The sequence below is a fragment of the Alligator mississippiensis genome, chromosome 16, assembly GCF_030867095.1.
Source record: "Alligator mississippiensis isolate rAllMis1 chromosome 16, rAllMis1, whole genome shotgun sequence".
Classification (NCBI taxonomy): domain Eukaryota; kingdom Metazoa; phylum Chordata; order Crocodylia; family Alligatoridae; genus Alligator; species Alligator mississippiensis.
The window spans coordinates 34,512,664-34,536,537 of NC_081839.1; the positions used below are offsets into that span (position 1 = coordinate 34,512,664).

General features: G+C 54.5%; 1 protein-coding gene across 4 annotated transcripts in view; it reads left to right on the forward strand.

The window, feature by feature from the left end:
* Positions 1 to 23,606, forward strand: part of CEP164 (centrosomal protein 164) — a 52,517-nt gene extending 28,911 nt beyond the window's left edge. For all 4 annotated transcript variants that reach the window (XM_059719822.1, XM_059719823.1, XM_059719824.1 and 1 more), the window contains 21 exons: positions 757 to 842; positions 2,152 to 2,211; positions 4,049 to 4,255; positions 5,116 to 5,247; positions 6,073 to 6,289; positions 6,853 to 6,930; positions 7,196 to 7,327; positions 7,611 to 7,733; positions 8,343 to 8,486; positions 8,696 to 8,779; positions 9,390 to 9,458; positions 11,908 to 12,086; positions 12,742 to 12,868; positions 13,473 to 13,540; positions 14,015 to 14,222; positions 15,428 to 15,535; positions 16,259 to 16,373; positions 17,799 to 18,164; positions 19,140 to 19,206; positions 20,384 to 20,506; positions 21,180 to 23,606. In XM_059719822.1, the coding sequence (XP_059575805.1) occupies positions 757 to 842; positions 2,152 to 2,211; positions 4,049 to 4,255; positions 5,116 to 5,247; positions 6,073 to 6,289; positions 6,853 to 6,930; positions 7,196 to 7,327; positions 7,611 to 7,733; positions 8,343 to 8,486; positions 8,696 to 8,779; positions 9,390 to 9,458; positions 11,908 to 12,086; positions 12,742 to 12,868; positions 13,473 to 13,540; positions 14,015 to 14,222; positions 15,428 to 15,535; positions 16,259 to 16,373; positions 17,799 to 18,164; positions 19,140 to 19,206; positions 20,384 to 20,506; positions 21,180 to 21,279 (2,793 nt within the window). In that variant the 3' untranslated portion in view covers positions 21,280 to 23,606. The remainder of the gene's footprint in view (positions 1 to 756; positions 843 to 2,151; positions 2,212 to 4,048; positions 4,256 to 5,115; positions 5,248 to 6,072; positions 6,290 to 6,852; positions 6,931 to 7,195; positions 7,328 to 7,610; positions 7,734 to 8,342; positions 8,487 to 8,695; positions 8,780 to 9,389; positions 9,459 to 11,907; positions 12,087 to 12,741; positions 12,869 to 13,472; positions 13,541 to 14,014; positions 14,223 to 15,427; positions 15,536 to 16,258; positions 16,374 to 17,798; positions 18,165 to 19,139; positions 19,207 to 20,383; positions 20,507 to 21,179) is intronic.
* Positions 23,607 to 23,874: the final 268 nt, after the last annotated feature.

Below are 23,874 nucleotides of genomic sequence, written 5' to 3' on the forward strand. Positions count from 1 at the left end.
AGATTTTACAGGTTTCCCAGTTTCATCCTTCCCCTGCCAGAGCATCTGCATTGTTGGGGGCAGCATCTCTGGGCAGGAGCAGGGGCATGGCCACTTCACTAAGAAGGCAGCACAAGTGGTCCCGAGTGCACAGCCAGATGGAGGGAGCCTTTCTTTCTGCCCAGTGCTGGGGGGAAGCTGGTCTCCACGCGGTCAGGCATGAGCCCTCCTCATTCCTATATCAGGACAGTCCTGTTCTGACCCCATGCTGGAGAGGAGCCAGGATTTGGACAGGGCTGAAGCATGAGGTGGGGCTGTTCCCAGCTCCACATGGGCTCACTGTGGCTTGGGCCTAGCGTTCCACTTCTGCCTCTACTTCCCTTTGTCTGGAACAGAAAGAGCAATTTAAGCCTAAATGTTCCAAAGCAACCAGTGATTTCTGGGGGGGGTCTGACCGGTGATGCTTTGACAGGACCTGACTTTCAAAGCACCAACAGAAATGGGGAATCTGTCTGTTGGTGTCGCAGGCCTGGTGAGTACGGCTTGCATGTTCTCTTAGGTCTTCGGCATGCAGCGGAGAAGCACAGAGCACTGTGGTCTGGAGGACTGCCTGGACGGTTCTCTGGAGCTAGCTGGTTTGGCACATGGGAAAGTGCTCAGTGATGGGAACAGCCTGGCACAGGTCTCCAGCAGGTCTTCTTCAGAGCTGTTGTGCATTCTCGAGACAAGCATTGACTGCACAAGAGTTGACCAACTCCACTCTGCTTTTACTTGCAGGCCCGGGAACTGGGAAAAGAGGAGAAGGACCAGAGCCAAGCCAGCATAGAGGAAGAGCAAAGCAAAAGGGCCCAGAGCGCTGTGAGGTATGACATAGAGATGGTGCAGAGCCACAAAGGGTGCATAGGACCCTCTGGGTCCAGGCTGCTTTCCTGACCAGCCCTCACCTGAGGCTGTTATGGTCTGGTCTTTGCAACCCCTGCAGGAATCCCCCTGATAAAACACCTTGAAGTTTCTGCAGCCCCTTGCAGGCTTTTCCATCTTTCACTTTTCTCTCTTCTCTTCCCCCATGCCTCCCTCCCCTTCCCCTGCTGTATCAGCAGGTTTCAGTCTTGCTTCAGGCCTCTGGCTGGGGAAGCGAGCAAACTGCTTACCTTTCATGTCCCTGTAAGCTCCACCAGACGCGCAGTTGGCTCCTTGTTTCCCTCCAGGCGATCTGACTCTTCTCAAAGGCTAGGAAGGTTATTTTTCTCCTCTGTATTGCTGACCAGGCTAAGATCAGCCAGTGTTTTGGCTGTCCTACCAGTGCATTCCGGATTGTTTCAGATCTCCCGTTGGCATTTAACTGTGGGAGACTCGACCACTGGAGATGACTGTATGCTCAATCCATCGTGGCCCCACCCCATTCCCTGGGCACTGGGCCTGTTGGGATATTGATCTTGCACTGGTAGCTTGTCCCTGGCTTTAGGGTGTCCAGGGAAAGCCTGGCTTCTCTGCTGCTGGTATTGAGGGAACCCAGTCCTGACATAAGTGGGTTCAGCTCCATGTCCCTCCCTGAAGGTACCACCCCAAAGCAAGTCAGAATGTGAACGCACGTTGGATTAGATTGTTTTGTCTCCTGGAGATTTCACGCTAGGGAGTGATGCTGGTTATCCCCAGACACGCCCAGCTTCCAGGCACTTGGTTGCTGCAAGGGCTAGAAAGTGGTGGTGGTGGGAGGTTTCTTTTGGTGATTTGTGTTGCAGGCATGTGAAGCAGGCAGCTCAGTCTGCCCCTGAGGTTCTGAGGGGAGCCAGAGTGTGTTTTGTTTGCAGAGAACGTGTTGAGACCTTGCTCGCCCTGTGAACCCACACGGTCTTCTGGGGTGTTGGGCAGACAGGCACCAAGGACCATGCCCTGGTACTGCCAACGGCCCTGTTCCAAGGGACCTTGCAGAGAAACCGAGCTAGCTGGGGCAGTCCTTGGTGACCTGCTGCAGGCACTTGGGAGCTTGTGCTGGGAGGTGTTGCCCATGGGAAGGCTTCCTGGACATGCATTCCCAGCATGGAAGGTGTGTCCTGATCATTTCAGGCCTGCTTCTTTGAGCTCTGTTTGCATCTCTAAATTCCTCCCTCTTTCTCTCAGCTAATGAAGCTGCTTTATACTTGCTTAGTCTCTCTCCTTTCTGCCTCTAAGATGTGGGAGTAGCGATGTGGACGTGCCTGCCAACATTTCCAGCTGTGACTCGGATGCAGTGTGAGTATGCCTAATGGGCTGGTTCATCCCAGGGAATTTCTCCAAGGACTTGGAGGAGAGGAGATTGATAAGTGCCAACTTAGCCCCCAACCGCCCACAGATCCTTTGCTGCTGCAGATGGAAGGGAGCCATCGTTTCACCCTGCAGCCAAGCAGGTGTTGTTGGCAAGTGTGCAACAGCGCTGCCCCAAGTGCTAGCACTGCATCCGGCCCCCACCCTCCTCTAAATGCCTTTTTCACTAACCCGCTCTTCTGTTCCCTTTCCATTGCTGCCAAGTGAGAGGGATTTGGGCCCCTTCAGCACTCATGAAAAGGCAGAAGAAAAATCCATAGGTTTAGAGGATCCCAAACAGGAAGAGATTTATGCCCTGGAGTAAGTGGAGGCATGACGCCATAGTCTTATCAGTCCAGAGGACCCTGTTGTCTCTCACAGGGCGTAAGGGCTTGATTTAATTCCCCTCGAGCTGTGAGCTGACCAGTAATCCAGTACATTTGTGACTGCATGGGGAGCCAGGGGGTAGTTTCTCTTCCTCTCTTTCCGTTCAGCCCCTCTCTGGTACGGAAAGAGGCGTCCTGGTCTTGTTACTGAGAGGAAGGAGGCCCTCAGGTTCATTTCCAGGCAAGATCTGCTCACTTCCAGCTTGGAGAAGAGCCCTTTGGGTACTGCATGTGGCTGACAAGGCCAGTTGCACCCCTCTAGTTATGGGCTATGTGGCTAAGCCCGGAGCCATAAGGGAGAAATACATTTAGTGGCTAATTCATGGCTCATTTGAGCTGGTGAGGTCACAGCCCAGGAAAATCCAGGGAATAAATGGGTCTTTGCAGTCATCTACTCTGCAGTACATGAAGCATCCCGCTGTAAATGGTCTCGCCAGCTTCCCTGCCCATACTGAGCAAGAGCCCAGTGGATGCAGTTGGGCACAACTGGCCGAGTAGCTCACAGGGCAAAGGCGAGCGAGTGAATCTGTGGTGCCTGGAAGGGCAAGGCAGGGATGTTCGCGCTGCGGTGGCCACCACCACCTTGTCCTTGGAAAAGTTGTGTTGTGGATGTGTACACGTGGTTTTTTAAACAAATGGTGGCCAGAGGAGGAAAATGGATGAATTAAATGGAAAGAAGGAGCTTTTAGGCTTTGGCGGGTAGATGACACTTCTGCTGTGGGCATCAGTGTGGGCTTTGACCTGCAGGTGTGTTAAGAACACGTGAGTCCTCCGGGGTCTCGAGTGCCTGCTTTGCTCTAGTGCACTTGCACTTCCAGTGGCTGCTTTGGGTTTTTGACACTCAGCCGGTGTGACTGGCACCTCTGAGCTCCCAGGTCCCAGTAAGGCTGAGGCCCATCTGCCTCTTCTGAGTGAGCCTGCCAAGTCCTTGTGTCTTTGACATGGCCGCTGATAGAGTGGGATATCATTTTGTGCCTGTACCAAAGCACGTTTTTCCATGAGCTTCATGGCTGTGCTGCCTTTTGTCAGAAGCAGCAGCATTAAAAACTGTACTTCATGGCAGGGTAGAAAGGGGCAGAGCTTTACTGTGTGCCAGCTGCCTCTGGGGTAACTGTCTGTGTGCACGCTCTTCCCCTACAGCCAGTGGCAGCTAAACTGTGGTAAGTTGTCCCTTAGTGAAAGAGCAGGGGGCTGTCCTGCAGACCAGGTGGTGGGAACAGCACTTTCTGCCTGTCCTTTCTCTGTCTCACAGGGGTGTGGTAAGGTGTGTGTGGCCAGTGTCCACAAGTGGCCTTCAGGCCTGTGGGGGCAGGTCTTGCTGAGGGTTGGAGCGTTGCGGCTCTTGTCATATCGTGCAATTTAGTTGTAACTGGCTCTGAAGGGCTCGCTCTCTATGCTAGGCAACTGGAGGAGGGGACCCAGCAAGCAGAGTCCTCACACCAGCCTGCAGAGAAGCCCCTGGAGGGACCTGCCAAGGAGCTGGAGGAGGAGGACACTCATCTTCTGCAAGCAAAGAGGGAGGAAGTTCAGCGGCTGCGGGAGGAGCTGAGGCAAAAGGAGGAGGAGGAAGCTCAGGAGCTTCGTCGGCAGAAAGAGAAATCCCTCAGGTGATTTCCTCTTGTGCTCCAGCCCCCGCGCACCGCTGTGATTCATTGCTGGAGGCCAGGAACTTGGGTTGTACCACGCTCTGCCATCCCCGAGTCCTGGAGTAGCTTCCAGCATACGCATGTCACAGCGGGCAGACGGGATGGGTGCCACCCCACCAGTGTCTTGGGCCAGGGATGCAGAGGGTGGAAGGATGGTCTTTCCCGCTGCATGTGCAGGCTCTGTCCTGCGCATGGCAGCCTGCACCTCTTGAAGTCCAGGAGGTTCTCCTAAAGGTGCTTGGGGCCACACTACCTCTGTGCCTGGGCAAAGCACCATTTCCACGGCAGATCAGGGAGCCTTTCTGTGTAGGAAGAGCTCTGATCTGATACAGGTGTGGGTCTCAGCATGGCTCTGAACCTGTCCCTGGGGTCGCAAACCTGGTGACAGCATTCCCTTCTGTGGTCAGGGCCTTACTATTTGGCAACCTTTCAAGTCCTTGGCTAAATGGCAATGATAGGATTGGAGATTGAAGCAGTAGAGAACGTGGAGTTGCCGCAGGAGCACTGTTTGCCGAGCTCTGCTACTTTTAAGCTTCACGTAGGGGCCTCCGATTTAGGCTCTTAGGAGTAGGGAATACGCCCTGGCAAGTGTGAGAGCCCATCAGCCTATGGTCTTGACAGCCACACAGGGAGCAAGCCAAGGAGCTTCTCACTGGGCAAGAAAGAAATGGGGCCTGGGAAAGAACTGGGCCTGGGACCCCAGGGGAGCTTTGGCCAGGCAGGTGATGCCACCGGGAACCAGCCCTGGATCCGTGGGCCTCGGGAAGCTGGGGGCAAGTTATTACAGCATCTGATCTTTTTATGTGGTGCTCATCTCTCAGGTCTCTAAAAGAAGAGCTAGCAAAGGCCACTGAGGAGGAGGAGCTTTGGCTGCGAGAGGAAGAGAGCAAGAAGCTCTCTAAGCTGCGAACCCAGATCAGCGCAGAGACAGAGGCAGAGAAGGAGAAAATCAGGTGGGGAATTCACTCCATGTCATGGAAACTGCATGCCCCGTGCCTCAGGACTCCACAGCCGCTGGGGAAGACAGGAGGGGAAGTGGGGGAAGAGACCCTGTCCATGAAGAGCGCTGGCAAGTGATACACCTAACGTGTGCAGGTGCTGTAGGCGACGCCTTAGCCAACGAGGTGACTTTGTCCCGTGTTTGCAGGGTTCCCCTCGTGTCAGTGCCAATGATCACAGTAGATTCAGGGAAACATCTGTTCATGGAAGGCAAAACTGACAAGTTGCACTGGGGTCTGCTGGGCCCTTTTCAAGCAGAAGAGGTTGATGCCTTTGGAGGCAAGACAGAGCAGCATCCTACAGAGAAAAGTCTTGGGATTGTCTCATTCCTCTTAAACCAGGGCTGTGAATGAAAGAGCATTCTCCACTGTCCATTGTCTACTCAGAATAGGATGACTGAGTGGGTTATGCTGAGTAGGCATCTTCTCCTAGCTTAGAAGGGTTTCAAGGGCTTATGAGGAGAGCTGGAGAAAACATAAGGCATTGTTTTCATGTCTACATATAATTGAAAAGAAAGACAGGCAGCCTCCAGATACACTAATAGCGTCTTTGTTCTTTGCCTGACTCTTTGGTCATCCACTTCCAAAATATAAATTCTAGGTAAAGCTTGAGGGATCCTTGTTTGTGAACCTGGCTGTGCTTTTGCTCTTCATTCCTTCAGGGTTATGAACTGCTTGTAGCAGTTGCTGCTGCAAGGTGGGTTGGTAAACACAGTACTACATTTTAGTATGAATGTCTCGTGTGTGTGTTTCTTTGCACCCCTTGCATCAACCCACCAGGGCAGAGCAAGAAGCGGCATTACAGAAGCTGAGGGAGGAGTATGAATCCCTGCAGAAGTCAGAGAGAGAGAGAGCAGAGGAGACGAAGAAATGTGCTTTGGAGAAGATAAAGCTGGAAGTGGAGGAGGCTCAGCAGAGAGAGAGGATGGGGCTGGAGCAAGAAAAGGAGCGAGTCCTGAATGAGATAAAGGAGAGATTAGAAAGAGAAAGAAAAGAGGTGAGACTCATGGTTCTGCTCCCTGCTGTGCCAGCACAGTCACACGTGCTCCCTGCTGTGCCAGCGTGGCCTGTTTGGTAGCACCCAGCCCAGGGGATTGAGCCACCCACCCTACCAAAGGGTAGTAAGTGATTCTGCAAAACACCCCGCTCTGCTTGTATTGCCCCTTTGAGGACGGCAGGTGTGGGGGAGGGAAGGGGCAGCAAAGTCTATGGCAAAGTGTCTTGTAAATGCAGATACTGCCATGCACGGGGAAAGGAAGCAGGGGCTTCTAATGGTGTCCCACCAAATGGCACCCACAACACTGCGTTGTGATCACAGTCTCCCTCCTTTCAAGGGACATGTTGCTGTGTTTGGTATGTCCTTGTCGGGTATTGGGCCATGCTTCTGGAGACTGGAATTCCAAGAACTCCAGTCACCTTGTGAGCACCTTTGTCCCAGATGGCCTGTACCGTGCCCTTTTCCAAAGGTTCCCCATAAGGAATTGATCCAGATGGGTGGTTACGCACCCTGTTCCTCTGACTGGCGAGGTTCAGCCAGGGCTGTTGTTGATGTTCCTGCAGGCTGCCGAGGTGTTAGAGAAGCAGTTTGCAGCTGAGCTCCAGCAGCTGAAAGCCGCAGCAGAGGAGGAGCACCGAAAGGTAAGGCTACTCTCTGGGCCATAGCACAACCCGTGGCAATTCTTCACTTAGCAGCATCTCTGAGTGCTGCTGGTGAAGGTTGCATCCCTTCTTTCCATCTCCTGAAGGTGATTCTTATCTTGCTCAGCACTTGGACCTACTCCAGGTGAGGGGAGGTGGGACTGAGCAAATTGAGCTTTGCCATGCTGCTTCTGTTTATGGGAGAGGGCAGTGGGGTGCTTCTGGCCAGATGCCGAGATGACTCTGTGGGTCCTTCTTGTGGCAGGTCGTTGCCAGCCTGCAGAAGCAAGTAGAAGAGACTCAGAGGAGTGACGAGACCCAGCTACGGGAGGCGCTGGAGAGAGCAGAGCAAAAAGTCCAGCAAAAAGCTTATCACCTAACCGAGTATGAGAGAGAGGTGATTCTTCTTTCTGGCTGTGGTTCTGCAAGCGGGGTGGAAAGCCTCCCCATCTGGAGGAGGGGAGAGTGGTGCTGTAGGATTGCGACTGTCCATCTCCAAGCCATTGTCTAGACACTGGGCACTTTACCCTTTTGATGCCAGGCAGTGCACAGGCCAGGGCTGCACCAGTCTCAGGACATAAGGGATGCTTTGGCATGTCTAGGTGTTGATGTGCTTGTTTGGGGGGACGCGTTGTCCTTTGCTGTGCCTTTAATGCAAGCTGCCTCTGTGATCATTGCAGCTCAGTGAGCTCATGAAAGAGAAGCGCCAGGAAGTGGAGCGAGATCACGAGAGGAAGCTGGAAAGGATGAAAGCGGAGCACCGGGAGGTCCTGGCAAAGATCCAGGAGCAGTACGAGGAGGAGGTACTACCAGAGAGCACCATGGCGAGCCAGAAGATGCCCTTAGCGATTTGTTTGTTGCCACAGGAGCAGTGAAGTGGAGCCCCTAGTCTTGCAGTAGGTCCTGGGTCTGCGTAGGAAACAGGATGTGTAGGAAGTGGCTGGGCCAACCTTCCCCACTGGGCTTTGATACGACGAGTGTAGGGGCAGCATTATTAAGGAGAGTGCCTGGATAGTTTCCCAGAGTGTGGGTGCATCCTTGCGTGGGCACCACATTCACATGCAGGTTTCTTCACAAGACCATGGCTTGTGGTGTTGCTGATGCATCTGTGAGGATCCTGACCTTGAATGTCCGTAACTGCAGGTTCTGATGACACTGTCACAAATCAGGGCGTTGGAAGACTGCATGCTCCTGAGGCTGCAGGGCTTGAGAGCAGCAGTGTTGGTTCCCTGGACAGTTTGTATCACAACACTGCCCAGCCAATCGAGTTGGGTCTTGGCCTGTTAAAATATTGGTTTTCCCCAACTGTGTGGGGGTAGGCTGCACATGTGTGCACGTACACACATCCGAGTGCAGTTTTGCTGTGAAGTTTCATGTTCTGCTCCTTACCCTGGTTGCCGTTGTGGTGGCAGGAGAGAAAGCAGAGAGCAGAGAGGCTTGGGGCGCTGACGAGCGAAATGGAGCGTCTCCGGCAGCTCCACGACGGGGAGCTGCGGGCTCTGCGGAAGGAACTGGATGAGCAGCTCAGTGACCTGCGGCGCAGCCACCAGGAGCAGGTGAGTGCGAGCCCTGCTCCGGTCCTGGGTCCTGTCTTGGCTCGACCAGGTGCCCTGGGCCCCAAAGGGCCTGCACAGCTCTTTGGCCAGCTCATTGCTGGATGTAGCCTGGGCACACAGAGATGCTTGCTGCTCTCCCTCATGCTGGTTTTGCTCAGCGTGCCCCTTATGACAGCCTGCTCCTTCAGACATGTTCTCTTTCTGCCCAGGAGAGAAAACTCCAGGACTTGGAAATGGAGCTCGACCTGCGAGCACGAGAGGCCAAGGCCAGGTCAGCTCAGCTCCACAGCCAGGTGAGTCAGCTCCATGGGCACTTCACATCCACCGATTATGTGCATCCTTTCTGTTGCTAAGGGCTAGTGATACCCTGCTCCTGCTGGCTCTTAGTTTACTAAACCATGTGTGAGTGAGGATGCTCACAGAAGAGGAAACAAGGGGACTGAGTGGTGCTGCAGTCTGTAACTACCTGATAGCAAGGTGCCAGGGGCTGGATGTATTTCCATGTGGCTGACCCTCTTCCCACAAGCAATGGCAAGTTGCAGGCTCCATGCCTGCCAGGTCCCCAAGACAGTGCAGCATTGCGGCATTCAGAAGGGCTTGTGTTATCAGTGCGCTGTGTCAGTGCTGATGCAGGGCCCAGCTGTGCAGACAATCGGCTGCTCAAAAAGCCAGGTGAGTTCTGAGCTAACAGCACAAGTGAAAGAAATGGTGGAAAGGGACAAAGTGAGAGAGGAGAGAACAGGGACAGGCTGGCAGCATCAGGGCAGTGGTTCCCAAAGGCCCAGGGCTTGGAGCTGTCAAGTGCTTGGGTTCAATGTCTCCCTTGCCCAGAGTGATGTAGAGACTGTTCTGTTGTGGCTCTGCTTCATGACTCGCTCATCTGCTCTTCACTTGCGTATGCAGGAGGATACCATAAGGAAGAAAAGGCAGCAGCTACTGGATGAGGAGAAACTGCTGGAGCAGGAGAGAACTGTACGTATGCCCGAGCTCTGTGGGACACGGCTGTCCCGTCATTCCTGCTGCCTCCACGAGGAGAGCAGTCCCGCCGGCAGCTCGACTAGGTGGGGCCTGTTTCTCCAGAGTCCAAACAGAGAAGGTAGTGCACAGAGCTTGGTTTTATCGTTAGCGGGATTCACTTCTCTGCCTCCACCTGCACCTTGCTGGATGTGAGGAGCAAGTGTCCTGCTGTACTCCTTAGTACTGTGCCTTCCTGGGTAGTAAGGTCCTTGGCTCTGACTCTTGTGTTAATTGCAGAGCTGCCTAGTGTGTCAGTGGGATGGTGCCTAGTAGTTTGTTGGCTGGGCCCTGCACTGGGAGACCTTAGTAGCTTCCAGCACCAAGATGAGTCCCTGCCTCTCCTCTGCAGTGTGTGGAGCTCCTCGGATGTTCCTGTGAAGCACGCTGACTCCCTGAGCCTGTGCAGTCCCCGCAGAGGGGTGAGACAAGAGCCCAGCTGGCTCTGCTGTCCCCATGGCTCTCCCTGTCAAAGATGGATGTCCTGCCTGTTCTGTGGCATTGCCGTGGCAGTGCCACAGCAACAGCGCTGACATCGGAGTCATTGTAGGCTTCATGGTCTAGAGCTGAGATGCGAAATCTAGTGGTTGTGCAGCAGTGGAACGGCTCCCAGGGCGGTACCTAGCGGCCTGTAGTCATGAGAAGGGCAGACGCAGCAGGGAGGGAGAAGAGGCTGGAGAGCAGGCTAGAGAGTTGGAAGCAGGGTTAATGGGATGGAACTCAACAAAAGGAAATGTACCGAGAACCGAGGGAAACTTCCTAACGGGGAGATCTCAGCTCTCAGTGTGTCATCTCCCAGGAAACTGGGACTGCAGACTGCTTTAGGTGCTGTACTGCAGGCCGCTGACTCTGCACGACTAGGTGGGACACTGGAGAAAAGGACAAGAAGCAGCTGGCCTGTTTCCCAGGGCAAGTCACCTCTTCTAAATTGTTCCTGCTGGACGCTTATCTAACCTGCTCCTAGAAACCTCTGTGATAGAGATTTCACAACCGCACTCAAATTGATTTCAGTGCTTAACTAGCCTCCCAGGTAAAAACATGTTCCTGATGTCTAACCTCAATCTTCCTTGCTGCAGTTTACTGACTTCTACGATCCCAGCAGACATGGGGAATAGTGTATAACCTCTCTCTTTTCTGCACCATTTTGTACAATGGTGACTGTTTTCATGTGTCCCATAGTGATAGTGTAGCCATCATGGGCCTTGGAGCATGTGAGAAGCAAGCTTTTGTAGGGAATGTCCTTTATTGAACCAACCGTAGAGCTGGGACAGATGGTAGACAGGCTTTAGGGGAACACAGTGCCCTTCCTTGGGGCAAAGAAAGAGGCAGGTACTGCCTCAGCTAAATGCCAGATAGAAGAGTTACTTCTGGGGAATCCTGTTAGATGAAGGTGATTACTTAGAAAGGGGAGTGGGCTGTAAACTTTGGCGCAAAGAGAAGTTGTCAGAAGTAGCTGCAGACCAGGTGAAAACAGCTGAAATAGATTAACTGGATTACAGAAAAGAGTAAACCCATTCAAACTGGGGAGGCAGCACAGAGAGGTTAGCCAAGGTGACAGGTAACTTGTAAAGTGCCATAGTCTTGTGCCCGGGCCCGGCATTGTGAAGGGATCGTGTACGTTTCCCTGAAGATAGTTGCCAGTCACCTTTGGGAGAACAGTTTTCACCGAACAGCCGCTCCATCCCTGACCTCAGGCCTTGTCCTCAAGGGGAAAACCACACAGCTTTACAGGATGTTGAGGCCAGGGGCTTGACACAGACCACGGTGTTTTGGATCATTCCATCTACCTGACATGAGACACCAGAGCCAGATCTAGTGTCTGACTTTGCCCCTGGGAATGCAGCCTGGGAGGAGGCAGTGCTGGCTCAGCCGCCTTGTGACTGAGTGCACCTAGCCTGTGGCCCAGAAAGGGACGGTCTCTACCTGCCCCAAGTAGGTCAGTGCTGCTAGGCTCACCTGGGCCATTAGATCCATTTTCAGCTCTACCTCCTCCCATGTCTCTTTGAAAACAGCCTGTGCAGAGGCACAGAGAAGGGGCAGCATGGACCTTGATGTCCTGAGGACTCCTGGTTGCTGTCTTCTATACTAGTCCATGCCCCCTGAAGTCAGTGCTTTGTCTTCACCCCCTATCTTGATGGCAGCAGGATCTGAATGCTGGCAGTGATGGGTATCATGCAGGCCTGATGCAAATTCTTGCAGAGTTCATGGTTCTTCTGATATGGGGGTTCTGGGTCAGGGCCAGTTTCTGAGTAAAGAAAAGCTGTGACAAAGCTGGTGGAGGACAACAGGCTTGCTGCGCATGCTGGGGGCTCCTAGCTTAGCTTCTTGTGCAGCACATGTGCGTCTTGCACATTGCATGCTTTCATTTCAGGAAATCACAGGGTGTAAATGTTCGTGTCCCTTTCAGGAGGTGGTCTTGGCTGCTCAGCTCCGCTTGGAGGAGTCTCGGAAGGAGCACACAGACCTCATGGAAGCCATCCGAAAGCTGCGCCGGACTCTGCAGGAGCTCCAAGATCAAAAAGCTGAACTAGAGTCTCAGGTGGACTTGTTGCAGTCCCGAAGCCAGAGGCTGCAGAAGCGAATCAGGTGCGTATGCTAGGAGTGGCTCCTCTTGTGTGTGACCCCCTCCAGGCCCTGGAGCTGCTTAAATGTTGGCACCCTGCACCCCTACAGAATTTCTGAGGAGCAGGGTTGCTCGTTGGGAAAGCAGGAGACCAGGGGCCAGAGCTCCTGGGTGCTGATCCCACATTGGCTGATAACTCTAAGTTCAGGATAAGCCACTTAGCTCCTGCAGGCCTCACTGTCCCCCTTCAAAACCTGTATCAAATACTTGGCATCCTCATAGCTGTGCTGTAAAATAATATTCGTAAAATGCTTTGAGGAATTAGGGGGAGAGACTCAAGGGGAGTAAAGGCCTGTACGGGCCGGGAATGAGCCAGAGCATGGCTTGCTTTTTCGTTGTTGTTTTAAGGGTTGACAGTGGCCCAAACTGACCTAGCCAGGTGGTGGCAGAGACCTGCTACTCCATACACAAGCCCAGTAGGCTGTGCTTATGAGTCTGGAGCCAGCGATGGCCAGACTGCAGCTCCAGAGCTACGCAGGACTTTGTGAGTTTGCTGCTGCAGCTCTGGATAGTTTTCTAGAGAGCCAGTTTCTGCATGCTTGTTTGTTCTCACGAGCAGCATCACTCAGCATCTCTGATGCCTCTTCCTTCCTGCATACCTGGCGCCTTCGGCGGCAGTGAGCTAGAGGCAGCCATCAGGAGCAAGCAGGACTTGCTGAAGGAGCTAGAAGCAGAAGACAGCACAGCATCTCCGCGAAGAGAAGCCGAGCTCCACATTGAGGACCTGAAAGAGACGATTCGCGCTGTGAGTAAAAGCACTTCAAGTCCCGCTGCCTTAGGGCTGGACTCCCCAAGGCACTTGGAGCTGGGGCTCTGCCCAAGATTGGAAGTATGCTGCTGGGCAGCACACTTCTTTGCTCAGTGAGCCTCCATCCAGAGCTGGCTGGGCTGGATCTGCAGAGGCACATCAGGCATCATCTGCAGTCACTGAAAAACAGCAAATTCCCACACATAACCATGCCTTACTAGAGATCGCTGGTTCATGTTATGTCTTTTGGTTGGTGCTAAACACAAGAGTCTTCTCTCGTCTCTGAGAAGAGAGTGAGAGAACATGTCACTGCGGCTTTGAACTCTCGTCCCAGGTTTGCTGGGGGGTCTGTGCTTGGATCACCTTCGTACGAGCCTTGGGCTGGGGAACCATGGGAGGAAGGCAAGTCCAGGACCTGGAGGGAAGCCTCTGCTTATTTTTCCCTCTTCCCCACAAGGAAGCACCTGTGCAGTGCCCCATTCCAGGGGCAGGTTCACTGATGCTGTGATTGAGTTTGCGCTGTGTTATTAGGCTTCTTGGGGCCTGGGGTCCAGCTTTTATTTGCATATTATTTGATGTTTGAAGTGTCTCACCTCTCTAGCACTCCTCAAGACAGACGGCTCCCCTACCCTTGCAGAGTCACGAAGATGGCGACCTCTGGCTTGATGAGTAAGCACCGGCCACCTTGAGAAGTGCTGTTGCTGAGGTTTATGTGCTGACAGCGAGTCACTTGGCACAGTGGAGCCATCCATGGCTTGCAGGCTAGAGCACATGAGCCAAGAGGAAAAGGCCCGCTGCAGTGCTGTGCCCTTCCTCAAAGCATCCCGTCACGACAGGTCACAGCCCTTTGATTAGTGCAGCTGTTGGCTGATGAGTCAATGACATGTAGTTCTTGACTGGTGTGCAAAGCTGATACAGCTACAGAAAGGCTCTGGCAAGCTCGTTAACTGCCTCCCAGAGGCTTGCATTCTACAGCTGTAGCCACCCCATCACCTGGGAGGGCTTTTATCACACTTGTCTGGCCTGTTCTGGGGTGAACTGGAAAGCCAGACCCGCTCCAAACTGCTGCAGGTTGGGGGGAAGTGTAGACAGGCTTCTGGGCTACTGGTGTGTAAGCACTCTCACTTCTGCTCCCTTCTGCAGCGTACGGCACTACATCTCCGCACAAGGCATCTCCATCAGGAACGCCAAGGAGTTCCTGGAGCGCCAGACTCGCTCCATGAGCAAGAGGCGCACGGCGCTGAAGGCCGCGAGGCAGCAGTGGCGTCACGACATGCAGCAAGCGCAGGAGGCAGTGCAGGATCCTGACAGCTCGCAGCTGCTGGAGGACGTGCGCCAGAACCTGGAGGAGGTGACTACCACTGCTCTGGCTCAGAGCGTGAGGGGATTGTGAGACTGGGAGCTCTGAGGCTGGCGATTTCTTTTTGCTCCTGCTGCAAGTTGCCTTCTGTGCTGCTGAGGTTCAGGTGGCTAGAAGTGGGTGCCCAGTCTTAGACCCAGGGACCATGACTGCAAGTGTAGTTTATGGCAGTGGGAGGCGTTCGCCTCTCCTAGGTGTTAGCCCCCAGGTGTCTCCAGCTCGGCACCCAACGTCAGCACTAATCTCTGCCCGTGTCATCATCCCCATCCATAAAACAGAGATTAAAATCCTTGCCTGCGTCACAGGGTGGCTGTAAAGATTAATTCATTAAGGTTTGTAAGCCCTCTGAGCCCTCTGCTAGAAGGCACCTTGAAGATGCAGCACGGTGCTGGTGGTGTTAGCATACCCTTGGGAAATATAGCTTACTAGGCTTCAAAATGGAGGGGAATATGTGAGTTTAACATTGTTTGACTCAATGTCCAAAACCCTGTGGGTGCTGCTAGATCATGCATTTATTGCTGCACCTGCCAATTGCAAAGCAAGGACCCGGTGACACGGATAATTCTGATATGAGCAGGTTTGTTGTTGTATCTTTGCAAGGATTCTGCACATCTTTGCAGATAGTTCCTTGTGTCTTTGCTAGCTCAGCTAATACATAAATGATACTCTGGGACCACTGCATCGCCAGTGAGATGTGACACTGCCATGAAGCGTGTCAGTGTGTGGCAGAGCACACGAATCTTCCACAGCTGGAAAACGGAGTGGAGAGAAGTTGGAATCGGGACTGGAATTGAGAGGGTGCTAGCCAGGTGTCCTTCGGCCTGGCCACTAGCCCCTGCAGTCTTCAGTGAATGTTGCCAGGGGATTTCCTATAGCTAGAGGTGAATGCAGTCTCAGTCTGTAGGTCAGATCTGAGCAGTGTGACCCCAAAGCACTTGGCCTTGTGGAGCATGGATTGGTCTCCTAGCAGGTGTGAGAACCCCTAGGTCTGAAGCATTAGTCTTCTAAGTGGCTCGTTGCCCTGCTTCATGCTACTAGGGACTTTGGAGGTGGGGTGGGGAGGCTCTGACCCCTGGACCACAACTGCCCACGTCCCGTTGAAATCATTTCTAAAGATAACTCCAGGTCCATAAAGCCATTTGTCTCCTGTTTCTCGTTCTATTTTCCCCTGTGGCTGCCATGTGGCACCCCTGCAGGAAGCAAAGCAGTTGGACAAGATGAAGTCAGCCATGAGGACAGGACAGGTGCTGTTGAAGAAGAAGGAGGAGAAACTGACCCAGCTGGAGTCTTCGCTTGTGGAAGAGGTAACCTCCAGCTGCTCCACCACTCGGTGTCCCACGGCCATGTGCCCACTGAGCCATGTCCGGTGACACTCAGAAGCTCCACCTGAGCTGAGGGCTTCATGGGGCCTCAGGTCCAGCAGGAGAGGTTTAGCCTTGCAGCAGGGTGGCAGTAGCTAGCAGAGTGGGGTGGCAAGTAGCGTGTGCTCTGAGAACTATATAATGTGTCTGCATCTGTGAGTAGTGGGCGGAGGAAGCAGGTCGCAGAGCAGGAGAGAGCTACACACCCGATTAGAGTGAATGTCTGGGATTTACCAGCTCCACAGCCAGGGCAGGGCCCAGGGTGGAGGGCTTCTCGTGAGCACCTCGCCAGTTATGCTGTTGGCATGAGCGAAGACCTTAGGTGGAAAATGCCTGGTTGTTTAGTGCAAGATGAAGCAGCACCTTGTTTGGGCCTGTTGTGACCCCAGGGACATGAGGGGAAATGCTGCTGCATGCTGGTTTAAACAAGAATGTCAGTCCCAGTCTCTGCTGTGGGTGAGGCTGTGTGAGCCAGCAGGTTCCTCTTCACCCTCTGATGGGAAGCCATCAGGGCCTATGTGGCAGGTCACCAGGGAAGGTGACCCTGGTTGGGATCCAGTCTAGGGGGTGCATGTGCGAGTCAAGGCTCCAGGCAGTCCCTGGGGCACTAAGGCTGGTTTTGCGGAGCAGGCATGTGCCCTTCCCCTAACCCCTTTTCTTGACCAGGTGTCTGACGAAGACACCCTGAAGGGAGCTGCATGCAAGAAGGTGGTGACCTTTGACCTCAGCGATTCAGAGGACACAAACAGCGTGGCCAGCTCTGACGTACCTCGGCATACACGTGAGTTGCAGGTGTGGCCAGGGAGTCGTGTGTCAGCCACGTGCACGTTGCCGTGTCTCCTGGTGCAGATCCAGCTGTCTCGCCTGTCCCTCTCCATGCGTGTGTTTTGGCCATGTGCCTTGTTCTTGCTTGTGCTTGTTGCAGTCTTGTTCCCGCGGGCAGGCGTGCTGCAGGAGGGGATTGTCCCCTACCGTGGAACTGTGTCTGAAACGGAGAGAGAGCAAGAGTGCTCCCTTGGAAATGGGGGCGGTGCTTCCAGTGCAGAGCATAGAGCGCACGTGGCTTGCACTCTGGTGCCCCGTGCCATAGACGCGAGTGGGCCTGCGTTGCCCTGCCTCTCAACATGTGTCCTGCCAGGACGGGCTTGGCTGGGCCTCTTTCACCTCCCATCTCCCCAGCAAGAGAGGCTGTTGCCTTGGTCTTGAGTCCCTTTGTGGTTGCTCAGGGGACCTGTGGTTGTGAAGTGAATAGCTCTGGATGACCAGGTGCAAAGGGCAAGAGGCCCATGCCACTGACCAAGAGGCTGGCACAGCTGCTGGCTGCTCCTTCATTAGCAAGCCTTGTTTTGAAATCACCTGCATTGGTTGCCAAAGCTTCAGACTCCCCATGTGGGGCTGTAAGATCCGGGCTGGTCCTTTCCCTCACACGGAGCTGTCTTGGGATGTTTGTCTGCCCGGGAAGTGTCGTTCCTCCTCCTTGCTCAGTTTGTTACAGGGCTGATGGGCCGGCAGGCTCAGAGATGGGAGGTCCTGTGGATGTCTCTGCGGAGGATTTCTCCTTAAATAGCAAATCTCTCGTGAGCCGAGAAAGGTGGTTAGCCATGTGAGCCTGCAGTCAGGCAGAAGGTAGGGTAGAGTTACACCGCAGAGACTAACCAAATCAGAGATGCACAGCAGAAGCTGTCAGCAGCAGCGGCTTGCTTCATAAGATGCTGTCTTCCATAAACATGGCAGAGCACGGTGGGGCTGTGAGCATGGTCCCTGCCCTGGCTCACACAGGAGGATGGAGAAGGGAAGGGGACTCCTGCTCATTCGCAGGCTCCAAACCAGAGTTGACACTGCACGCTTTAGTTTGGGATGAGGTCCCCATTCCTCAACCCAGCTCAGTCCCCAGAACACCAAGGCTCCTGGGCTTTTTCAGCTCTCTCACCATCATCTGCTGCATGCCCCTGCTGCCTTCCACTCCTCTGCTCATCAGCATCGATGTGAAGGTCCCCTGGTATCTCCTCAGCCAAACACTGCTCTCTGTTCCTTACCACTTAGCTGGGCCTGACAGAGCTCAGCCTCCGATCATCTTAGGGCGGAGCGCAGGGGAGAGCGAGTGGCTGTGGCTGGGAGATTCGAGAGCAGCGTTGGTCGTGGGTACAGCTCGGTGTCTCCATCACGTCCTAGCCTCCCAGTCATCTCTACTTCCCTCTGTTGGTAGGTGACTTGAACCCACCTCTCCAGCTCCCCCAGCCCGACAGGATCCAGCACCTCACAGACTCCCTGCGGCGCATCAGCAGCGAGCTGAGCGGAGTCCTCAGCATCCTGGGCTCCCTGAGTCATCAGCAGTCTCCTCTCTTTGCCTCCACAACGGTGCCACTGTCCCCACTGCCCAGGGATGGCATCCCGCTTTCCACGTACACGTCGCTGGCAAGAGTCCAAGCTGCTGGCCCCCTCGTGCCTCCTGCCAGTCTTCCTCTGGCAAACCAGTGGCCATGGAGCACTGGTCTCCACTCCGGCCTGTCTTCCACAGCCAGCCAGTCGGTGGACAGCATGCTGGCAGAGAAGTGGCGCAAGTATTTCCCAGGTGAGGACATGCCATGGTCAATCCCCCTTTGCGATCCACCACTCAAATCTCTTGGTTTTGGTGGTTCTGCGGCCACCATCATGCTGGAGGGCAGGGATGTACCTGTCACCAGCTGTCTGGTAGGACCACAAGTTCTGGCAGAGTCAGGCAAGCTGGCACAGATTTGGAAGCACTGCGTTTCACTCCCTGGCACTGCAGTTGCTGATCGCCTCCCCAACAGAGCGTTTCAGCTCATGCATTAGTGCCATGCTGCCTTGGCTTGGGAATAGGGATCCCTGCCCTGCCCTGCCCTGCCCCTGAGTTTAGCAGCTGTGTGCTGACAGACCCTCTGCTCAATTCCCTCACGTGCAAGCGGTGGTGGGGAGCAGTGAAGGGAGGATGCAGAGGGTCCCATGGGGCTGAGCTCTGGCTGCGAGGGACAGGGGTGCTTGCTTCTGTCAAGGATTTAAATCGAAGCACAACCTGGACAAGGGGCTGCTGGCACTCTTGGCAGCTGAGGGAGTTCATTCTGGGGTGTGCAGTTCTGCCAGGCGCATATGCTAAGCATCCCCTCCCAGCCCCCTCCATGCTGTGTGGAGTCCTCTCTGGTTTGGTGCTAGCATTGCCAGTCCATCCCCTTCTACCCAGTGTGAGTAGATCCTGCCCCAGAGGCAGAATTTGGTTGTCCTGGTGTGCTAATTTGTTTCTTTTCAGGGTGGAAGTGATAACAGGGAGGGAGGGGGCAGTCACAGGCTTTCTTACTTCCTGTCTTCTGTTGGAAGTCAAATGGGAGGCCCCAGGGGATCTTGCTGCAGAGTTTCCCATGAGCATGTGCTACAGCATCATTCAGAAGCACCTCAGTATGTGCTTTCACCGGCAGGTACAAAACGGTGACCAGGGACAGCAACAGCCCTGGGGTGCACAGGATGGACCCAGAGTGAGATCTTTGGTGTATTTAATTCTTCCCTGCCTGTATTTAATTTCTGTCTCTTCTAGGCGGGTTCCCGCTGTTCAATGGAAGCTCTGCCCCTCCGGACAGCAAACTAGGTTACCTGCCTGCTGGGTGAGGCTCCTTTCTCTCGAGCGTGGCTATTTCATTGTGCCTCTGCCACTTCTCTGCCGTGGTTTGTAGGTCAGCTGTGATTTTGCTCTGACCTACTTGTTACTTAAATGGGTTAGGTTCTGAGTGCAGGTTAGGAGCCAGCTTCCCTTTCCAGCTGTGTCAGGCTCTTACAGCACTGCAGCTAGTGGGGATGATGCTCACATTCGAGGGCCAGAATAGCCAGGGCATTGGCACCAGGCTGTGTGCGGTTTCTCACTTCAGTGCAGGGCTGACTGGGAGCTGCTGTCCTTTTGTCTAAGCCGTGGAGCTCCTAGCAGCCAGAAATGCCCTCTTGCACTTCCAGAGGGTCCTTCTGGGGCTAGTCCCTGAGGGCTGCAGCTGCACAGCTCTGCAGTCATCCCAGTGGCCATCTGCAGCCTGCCCCTGCGGCTGTGTCACCTCCTCTGCAGCCTGGGAAATGCCAGTTCTCTTCTCCTCTGGTCGAGGGGACGAAGCGTTCAAGCACCCGCCTGGCTCGCATTCAGCCACAGCCTTGTGAACGCTGCCAGGCTGTCAGGTGCGATGGCCGTGAGGCAAACCCTTGGTGGCGGCAGCAGCAGTGGAGCTCTCTGCGGGCCGTGTTGTGGGCCCAGGGGGCTGCAAACACAGAGACGGTTGCAGAGCAGCCTGCCTCCCAGCGGTGAAGGCAGCTGTTTCCCCCTGGCCCACAGACCTGCTGGCCAGTCCCTGGCAGCGGAGAAACACTCAAGAGCATCATTTCCTGGGCCAGCTACTCCCACAGCCCTGCCCACTGGGACGCCCTCGTATTGTTAAAGAGGCCCGGTGTCTGCGTGGCGTGCGCACCTGTCTGCGCATCCACGACCTGCTTGAGTCACGGTGCAGATACGGAGCCCGCCAGGGCTTTTCCCACGAGGTGGGGCCTGCCAGCCGGGAGGGAGTGGGGCAAGTCAGGACTCCTCCGGAGCCATCTGGGAAGCCTGGGCAGTTGTCAAGAGCAGGGCCCAGGTGACGGCAAGCAGGGCACAGCGGGGCGACACGGTGGCCAAAGCTCCATCCCACTCCGGTGGTGGGGGGAGATGAGCTGGAGCCAGGAGGAGGATGCATCCTGTCAGAATCCAGCCCTTGCTTCCCTTCCCTTTTCTGAGATCTTTTCTTCCCTCTGCCCCTCTCATGACAGCGAGCAAGTCCGCTTGTACCAGCGCTCCCAGGTGTGGAGCCCTGAGGCAGACAAGACGAGCATCCAGGGAATGATTGATGCCAACAAGAGATGGCTGGAAAATTTCAAGAAGGATTCAAAAGTGTATCCTTTGCCTCGATACGGTCTTCATTTGTGCTTCTGCTGGTGGGTGGGGGATGGAAGCGGGGAGCAGATGGGGATGGGGAGCCAGCGGGGAAGCTTTCATGTCTTTGGGGCCACCACGTGGGCTTGTGGTGCTGGCGGTCCCTCGTGAGGTGCTGGTGAAGAGGCACAGGGTGGCGGTAAGTCAGAATCGAGATGCCTGGATGAAGCCCACTGTCTGAGCGATGGGGGCTGCAGCATCTCTGGTGGAGGGGAGCCAGCAGCATTGCAGGAGGATGCATCACAGGGCTCCTCCCAGAGCAGGTTCTTTCGCAGGCGCCCAGAAAGCCCCCTACGGCTAGAGACCACAGGGCCTGCATCAGGCAGGTGGTGCGAGGGGACAAGAGCTGCTAGGGAAAAGTCTGTGCTGCGAGGGGGTTGCCTCCAGGCTGCCTAGCTTGCCCTTTGCCTGCAGTGTTTTGTGGGGCTGCAGACCACCCCCACGCAGCACACGCACGGCCCCAGCAAGCTGTCCCGGCTCCATGAGCCTTTTGCTAATCCTGCTTTAATGCTGCTGGCTTGGAGGCCAGAGGTCTACATATGGCATATAAGCACAAGGTACGGGGCCCATTTGCCATGTCTGTGCATGCGTCTCCCCCATGTCAGCCAGGCTTTTCCTTCACTAGCCTGCCAGGCCTCTCTTCCCAAGCACACAGAAGCTGTCTGTGAGCAGCCCAGACCTGGTGCAGCTTGGGCTGGACGAACACAACCAGATTAAAGTGTATCACTACTAAGAGGCCGTGGACCCTCCGGAGAGACGTGGCAGTCCCAGCCCTGCGCCCCACAAGTGCCTGGTGAGGTGGCGACGTGGCTGCAGTGCCCTGCAATGCACGGTACGGCAGAAATCCACAGGGCTCTTTCGCTTTGCCCTTGAAATAAAGTCTCTCCTTCCAGGAGAGTGGAGGAGGGAGGAAGCAAACTTCCCCAGTGGATTCTTTTAATCCTGTAATGTGTCCAAATATACTTTATAGACTGTTTAATCCAGTGGTGAAATATCAGGGCTTCAATAAATCAACAGTTCCCTCATTAGTATTCCAGCGATCACATGATGAAGCTGTGAATCACCGAGGACTTTGAATAACGTGTTGAGGGGAGGAGGTGAATTCCAACAGAAAACTGTCGCCAGAGGAAATATGCAGGAAATGAATGCCCTGTTGATGCACAACAAACATTGGTGTCAGGTGAACTCAGTCACCAGCCCTCTGTGAGACATCCTTGAGCTCGGGAGCATGAAAAGCAAAATGTCTGCAATTATGTTTTTTACACTGAAGCACAGAATCGAGAGCAATGGAGGTGAGAGCCTCTGGGCCCCGCGCCGGGCCGAGCCGATGCCACGTTTGTCTCCTGGACCCGTCCTCTTGCCACCTCCGCCTAGGGACACCAGGGTTTCCTTTCATGCTGAATGTTGAGTGTATTTCTAGTAGAAAATGTTTACGAGGTTTTGCAGTGCCTCAGTCATGAGGCTCAGCCATCGCTCAGGGGGCAGCAGAGGCAAAGCCTCTGGGACTCTTTCTCTTTGTCAGGCAGAAGCCAGGTGGTGCTTAGCAGGGCCGCCTTACCTGGCATATGCTGGGGAGGGGACCACCCCTGCCAGAACTGCCTGGGTCTGACCAGGACTGTTCTCAGAGCCTGTTTTGGGAGCCCACGTGCATCCCCTCACTCACCTGAGCAGGCCTGCCTGACACAGAGCCTGTGGCCATTTGCACTAGTGCATCTGTCAGTGCTGGCATCAGCAGAGCTGGTTTGGGATGAGGTGAGTGGCCATGACTCTGTATACCTTCCCTGCAGTGCCCAGAACACCCACGCTGAGGAGTCCTACAGCTGGGGTCCAGGCTGGGGCCTGGCACCGTGGGTCCATCCCCGGGCAGCGAGGCTGAGGCCAGAGCTGAGGTTGATGGTGCACGAGGCAAAGTAATGCCCGGCTCTGAGCCAAAGCCTGCTGTGAGGTGACTCCACTGGGCTTTGGACCCGTCCCGAAGGCACTTGGAGTTGTTTGGTGATTAAAACCCCCCTGCCTTCCAGACATCTCGGCAGCAGAAGGATGCAGGGAGGCAGCATGGGCTGGTGTTTGATTGGTGTCTTATCCACGCATCCTCTGCACCAGCGTTTGCAAAACATTGATACCCACAAGTGCTGCTCATGCCGTCATTTTGGCACGAAGGGTCTGCATTAAGGGGATACCCACTGGTGAGAGAGAGTCTTTGCAAACCACTCGCATGCAAGGAGATGGCTCCAGGAAGGGCTGTTGACATGGCTCCTCTTGGATTGAGACATGAGGAGAGGAAAGCGGAGCGGGGAGGGGGACCCTGGTCTGTACGCACTGGCACATGCTGCGGGGAATGTCTAGGTGCAAATAGAAAGCTGCGTCTCTGCTCAGGATGCTGTTCTTGCAGCAGCTCTGTTTTGTAGCCATTTTCCACATATATCGCTGCTGTGAGCTGTTCAGACGACCTGCTTCCCTTTACGCAGGGATTTGGGCGCACATGGGTGAAGAGATGGGTCTGAACGTAGGGTCCTTCCCTGGCTAAGAAGGCAGAGGGCTTGGCGATGTCTCTGGGAGATGCCGGTATACGACATACCATGCTGAGGTCATTGCTTAAGGAAAGATGCTCCACCTCTACTGATTAGTGCTGGTGGACAGAGATGTTGAATGCCCGCTGAGCCTGGTACCTTCCCTGCAGACTTCGTCTCCGGACAAGGGTGTGGACCCTAGCGTGGACCCCCCGAATGTGCTACCAGATTACACAGAGCCCAAGGCAGGGGGGTGCACTTTGTCCTCCTGCCACTAGAGAAAACCCAGGGAAGCCCCTGACAGCCCCTCTCTCATCCCGCCTGCCAAAGCCCTGAAGGGCTGGCAGCTGCATGAGCCTCTGCCCGGCACGTGGCTGGAGACTCCAGGCTGTGCGCTGCGGCAAACCAGACACCTCAGTAGGGATAAAAGCCTATTTTATTAATGAGAATGCTGTGCTTCTGAATCAGGTTTATTTTTCCCTTTGAATTTTGTGATATCAGCTGTATCTTTTATATATAAAATAAATCTGCATAGGCCTATTTTGGAGGATGGCGATGTCTGTAGCCTTATTTTCTCCCTGTTGTGACGCTTTGTGTCCCACGTTCCTCTCCGGGGGTCTGCTCGTACCTTCGGCACACCTCTTTCACTTGTCCTCAGGGGACTTTGAGCTTAGCCTGTCTTTGCAATAGATGTCAAGGGCTGCACATTTTAGAACGAAGACCTATCTGCACGTGTGTATTGAGGTATATATTTATACATGTGAATGTGTTGCTGATTTGTGCACAGGCACGTTATTTGTGTCAGCTGCCAGCCTCAG